Source organism: Primulina eburnea, chromosome 16 (assembly GCF_022965805.1).
Source record: "Primulina eburnea isolate SZY01 chromosome 16, ASM2296580v1, whole genome shotgun sequence".
Classification (NCBI taxonomy): domain Eukaryota; kingdom Viridiplantae; phylum Streptophyta; class Magnoliopsida; order Lamiales; family Gesneriaceae; genus Primulina; species Primulina eburnea.
The window spans coordinates 25,657,234-25,662,997 of record NC_133116.1 but is presented as its reverse complement, the minus strand read 5'-3'; the positions used below and the strand labels follow the sequence as shown (position 1 = coordinate 25,662,997).

General features: G+C 36.9%; 1 protein-coding gene across 1 annotated transcript; it reads left to right on the top strand.

The window, feature by feature from the left end:
• Window positions 1-1,486: 1,486 nt before the first annotated feature.
• Window positions 1,487-5,342, top strand: LOC140816130 (uncharacterized). The gene is made up of 5 exons (XM_073175199.1): window positions 1,487-2,732; window positions 3,013-3,681; window positions 3,814-3,893; window positions 4,235-4,469; window positions 5,194-5,342. The coding sequence occupies exons 1-5, from the start codon at window positions 1,487-1,489 to the stop codon at window positions 5,340-5,342; spliced, it is 2,379 nt and encodes a 792-aa protein (XP_073031300.1).
• The last annotated feature ends 422 nt before the right edge of the window (window positions 5,343-5,764 follow it).

The following is a 5,764-nucleotide window of genomic DNA, read 5'->3' as shown; positions in this document are numbered from 1 at the left end:
AGTCTAGGAATAAGACGTACGGTTACCACGATCGGTTGAGTAGGTAACAGGCATTGACGTCTTATTCATCACGGGATCCCTAGAGTTTTAGTCGAGTCAAGTCTAGACATGATTTGATTAGGACTGCATGATTATATGGATGTGGTTCCTAGATCATGGGACCCATCGTTATTGCTTCCAGTTGTGCTAGCATGTTTTTATGATTTAGATTGTTTATATGCATGTTTATCTGATTTGAGTTGCATGCTTAATTTCATAGATTATGGAATATATTGTGTTTATACATGATCGCATGGTTTATGGATTAGTTTGGTTATATACATGCTTACCATGTTTTATACTGGGATTTATTCTCACCGGAGTTATCCGGCTGTTGTCTTGTTTTGTATGTGTGCATGACAACAGGTGGGAGAGGATCAGGGTCGAGAAGACGACGAGAGAAGACGAGTTTAGCGTGGTGATTCCGGACTTGGATAGATTTGATTTTAATACTTGAAATTAGTATTTGAACCTTAGATTTAGGTTGTACAGTGTTGTACCTTTATACTGAAATGTAGTTTTATACAGATATGTATATTATTAGATGCCATTACCTTCCGCATTTATATTTTAAAAAGAAAAATTTTTAGACCCTGTTTATCAGAACTGATAATTAAATCCCAACGATGATTAAGAAGATGATTAGCGTCCGGGTCCCCACACTAGTATATAACTAGTATTAATAATCATCATCTTTTGTAGGCATGATGATTATCATGGTCATCATTTTTTGTAGGCATGATGACTCAGTTTGCTTGTTTTGATTGTATTTTGCTTGGGTATTGTAAATATTTGAAACATGTCTTGTTTATAAATAAAACTGACTGTTTACCCTCTGACATAATTATGTACATTCATTACAAGATATATTCAAATTTTATTTTTATGTGTTTAGAATGACGTCTTCACAAAATAGTACTCAAGCCAGAATCGGACAAGACATCCCCCCTCAAGATGACCACAACTCGGCAAATGGTGGAAATTCCAGAAACGCTCAACACGATTCCCCCCAAGAACAAAACATACCAAATATGTTTGAAATAATGCATCAATTTGTGCAGTTTTGTCAGAAAAATCAACAACGACCTCATGATCAAGCTCAAGAACATCACCTTGAGGCGAATGATAGAGCTCTTGAGAGATTTTTGAGATTCAAACCGCCAAAGTTTGAAGGAAAACCAGATGCTTGTCAAGCAGAATCTTGCTAAGCAAAATCAACAAAATATTCTTTATTCTCAATTATCCTGAAGAACAAAAGGTAAATTTTTCCACTTACTTATTTTAGGAAGCAGCTCATAATTGGTGGCGTACAGTGGAACATAAGTGGACAAAGAATCAAACCCCAAAAACATGGGAAAATTTTCTGCAAGAGTTCGAAGGTAAATATATAACTCAAGTTATATTAAATACCCGAGAACGTGAATTTATGGATTTAGTCCAAGGTGACATGACCGTAGCTCAATATGAGGCAGAATTCCACCATCTTATACATTATGCACCACATTACATGGAAGATGAGGTAAGAAAAATGAAAAAATTTGGTCAAGGGTTAAAGCTCGATATTCGTTGGGCAACACTGTCTACAGAAGTTACCAGTTATGTTTCTGCTGTTAATCAAGCCCTACGAGTGGAAGAAGACATCAAGACACTTCTTAAAAAAGAGGAAGAAGAAAAGAAAATTGGGAAATCCAACCTTTTTGAGGATAACCGGAAAAGAAAATTTGAAAAGAGAACACAACCAGTCAAGCAAGGAGAAGCTGTTAAAAGAAAAGTTCCAAGAAACAACAATAAAAAGTGTGGATATTGTGGATTACCAAATCACGAAGAAGAAAAGTGCTGGAGAAAAGGTGGGAAATGTCTTATTTGCGGAAGTGAGCAACACCGTATTCAAGATTGTCCAAAAAGAACGCAAAAGACTCAACCCACAACAAAGCCAAAGATAACTGCTCGAGCCTATGCCCTCTTAGGAAACCAAGAGGAGGAAGTTGACCCCACTGCAGTAGTAGAAGGTACTGTTAACATATTATCCAGTTCTGCAAAAACTTTATTTGATCCAGGAGCTACTCATTCTTTTATCTCAAAAGTTTTTGTGCATAAATTACCACTGTTACCGGAGCAGCTACCATATAGCTTCGAAATTAGCTTACCTTTAGGGACAACAATGATTACTGACATCATTTACAAAAACTGTCCCTTAAACTTCCAAGAAAAAGAATATCTAGCAGATTTGATTGAATTACCAATCAAGAACTATGATATTATTCTTGGAATGGACTGGTTATTTAGACACCAAGCCCAGCTCAATTGCTACACAAAAGAAGTTTATCTTCAAACTTTTCATCCAATCATTTCCAAAGCTAACCATACCATGGGAATAGTATCAACCGTAGAAGCTAGAGCTATACTAAAAGACAACGGACAAGGATTTCTAGCTTATTTGATAAATAAGCCAAAAGATCAACTCAAGATCTCAGAAATCTCAGTTGTACAAGAATTTCCAGAGGTTTTTCCTGAAGAGATCAATACTTTACCTCCTCAGAGAGATGTAGAGTTTTCCATTGATCTAATACCCGGAGCACAACCCATACCTAAAACTCCATACAGAATGGCACCTTCAGAGTTAAAAGAATTAAAACTTCAATTACAAGAGCTCATGGAAAAGAAGTGCGTCCGGCCTAGTACATCTCCATGGGGTGCTCTTGTATTATTTGTCAAAAAGAAAGATCGAACTCTAAGGATGTGCATTGATTATCGAGAACTTAACAATGTTACCATCAAAAACAAATATCCTCTTCCGCATATCGAAAAATTGTTTGATGTTTTACAAGGGTCTCAAGTATATTCAAAACTTGATTTGCGACAAGGATATTACCAATTGAGAATTAAGGAGGATGACATCTCCAAAACGGATTTTAATACCTGTTATGGACACTATGAGTTTGTGGTAATTCGGATTAACCAACGCTCCCGCAGCTTTCATGGATATGATGCATCGAATATTTCAACCATTCTTGGACAAATTCGTTGTCATATTCATAGATGACATTTTGATATTTTCAAAAAGTCATGAGGAACATGCTCAAAATCTACGATTGATTCTCAAAACTTTGAAAGATCATCAATTGAATGCCAAATTCAGTAAGTGTGAATTTTGGCTAGAAAAAGTGTCATTTCTTGGCCACTTTATCTCTAAGAAAGGACTGGAAGTAGATCTTGCAAAAATAGAAGCCATATCTCGTTGGAAACAACCAATCAACATCACAGAAAATCAGAAATTTTCTCGGCTTAGAGGATACTACCGAAGATTCATTAAAGATTTTGCAAAAATTGTTGTTCCCCTGACACAGCTAACTCGCAAAGACAACCCTTTCTTGTGGAATGATGAGTGTGAAAAAAGTTTTTGCCAATTAAAAGAAATGCTTACCAGTGCACCTGTATTAGCTTTACCAGAAGGAACAGAAGGATTTGTGGTTTACACAGATGCCTTAAAAGAAGGCTTTGGATGTGTACTGATGCAAAACGATAAAGTTATTGCATATGCATCTAGAAAATTAAAGAATCACGAGTTAAATTATCCCACTCATGATCTGGAATTAAGAGCAATAGTGTTTGCATTAGCAAAATGGAGACACTACTTGTACGGTTCCACTTTTGATATTTATACAGACCACAAAAGTCTGAAGTATTTATTTACTCAAAAAGAGCTGAACATGAGGCAAAGAAGATGGATTGAATTTTTGGAAGACTACGATTGTTCCATTCTTTATCAATCAGGTAAAGATAATGTAGTGGCTGATGCTTTAAGCAGAAAGATTAGCATGGCTTGTTTGGGAATGAAAGAAGAAAGAGAATGCGTACACATCCATTCTCGTGGGCACTTGGCCGGATTGAGAATTTAACCTGAATTTCATACCAGAATTAAGAAAAATCAAGAATTGGACGAAGAGGTTTCAAAACTCCGTACTGATACCAATTTCGTCACCAATTCACAAGGAATACTATGCTATCATGACCGTATTTGTGTGCTAGCTCAATGAAAAAGGAAATAATGGAAAAATCACATCAGTCTCGGATCAGCATTCATCCAGGAGGATCTAAGATGTACCAAGAGATTAAAAAACACTTCTGGTGGAAAGGTATGAAACGAGATATTGCAGATTTCATTTCACAATGCCTATCTTGCCAAATGATAAAGGCTGAACATCAAAGGCCAGCAGGTCTTTTGCAACCACTTCCTATACCAGAATGGAAATGGGATCAAATAACTATGGACTTTGTGATCGGATTACCCCAGCTCCAAGGAGGTTTTAATAGCATATGGGTAATCGTTGATCGCTTGACCAAGTCAGCACATTTCATACCCATAAGTCACAAATATGGGGTAGAAAAACTGGCTGAACTCTATCAGAAGGAAATTATACGGTTACATGGTATTCCCACTACCATAGTATCCGATAGAGATCCGAAGTTTACGTCAAGATTATGGAAAAAAATTCATGAATGCCTTGGTACCAAATTAAATTTTAGCACAGCAGCACATCCGCAAACCGATGGTCATTCTGAACGAACCATTCAAATATTGGAAGACATGCTTTGCTCACTCCACCAACAACCGACTCCACCAACAACCGAAACCAACCAGAGAAGAAGAAAGCAACAAAAGAAAAGAAAGAAACGGAAAGGGAAAAGAAAAAGAAAAGGGAGAAAAGGAAGAAAAAATAGAAGGAAAAGCTATACCCTTTCCGAAAAATCCCAATAAATCACCAACTATTCACCTCATATCATAAAACAATATAGCGCTGGAGGTGACGTAAGAGGATCAACCGAAAACAAGGAAATCCAACAAAGATATTCCGCAAATCAGCAACGGAATCCCGTATTCAAGCTAGGTACTTTATGCTTATTTTTCTTATAGCTACACACCAAACTAGAGGTCGGTTTGAATAACAAATTTGTACCTCTTGTTAAATGGATGAGGTACATACCGCCCGTCATCCCAAAATATTGCCGAAACTAACATTTTCGAAATGCCGGAGTATCCTAGTTCTCCATAGGACGATATTTAAATCTGGTATCGTTCGGTTAGGAATTTGGCAAAACTTTCAATAAGAGAATTCAAGATCATAAAAAGTTACACATGCTGGAAAAAAACAGGCCGCGCGTGGCCGGCGGACGGCCAGCCACGTGCCGGCACCATCGGCGCGTGTACCCCACGCGCCGCCAGAACGGCGATCTTCCGGGGGCCGAACGTTCCTGAGGTTATTTCCGACTTTTTGGCCAACTTTCGTAATGTTTGGATATAACTTCTAATTAATATGAATTTTTGAAATTTAATTAAAATCAACCGGATTAAATTTTGAACAAAAAATAATCTGGAAATGATCAGCTAGTTACTTAAAAACTCTAACACATAAATATCATTCATAATATATTTTTAGGACTTGATCCAGGAACTCGGAGTATTAATCAAGCCCAAATTGTAAGTTATCAGGTGAGGAAATTACTATTCATTCTTCTATTAAAGCCTTTGGCATTTGGCCTGCAAATTTCAATAGCATTTATTTAATGTTCAAATATCATCCACTGTTTATTTCAATTACTGATATATTTTCTTGCATATTTATTAATGGATTGATATATCATGAATGAATGGAGTCATGGACAACGGATTTCGGTCCGGAAATTGAGTCCACTGGACAACGTGGCTTCGGCCCGGAAAATGAGT

Excerpts from the sequence above, each read along its gene's own strand:
- LOC140816130 (XM_073175199.1), top strand. The coding sequence starts at position 1,487 with ATGACCGTAGCTCAATATGAGGCAGAATTCCACCATCTTATACATTAT. Across the intron at positions 2,733-3,012 it reads GCCTAGTACATCTCCATGGG|CTTTCATGGATATGATGCAT; the intron begins GTGCTCTTGTAT and ends ACGCTCCCGCAG. Across the intron at positions 3,682-3,813 it reads ATGGAGACACTACTTGTACG|GTAAAGATAATGTAGTGGCT; the intron begins GTTCCACTTTTG and ends TTTATCAATCAG.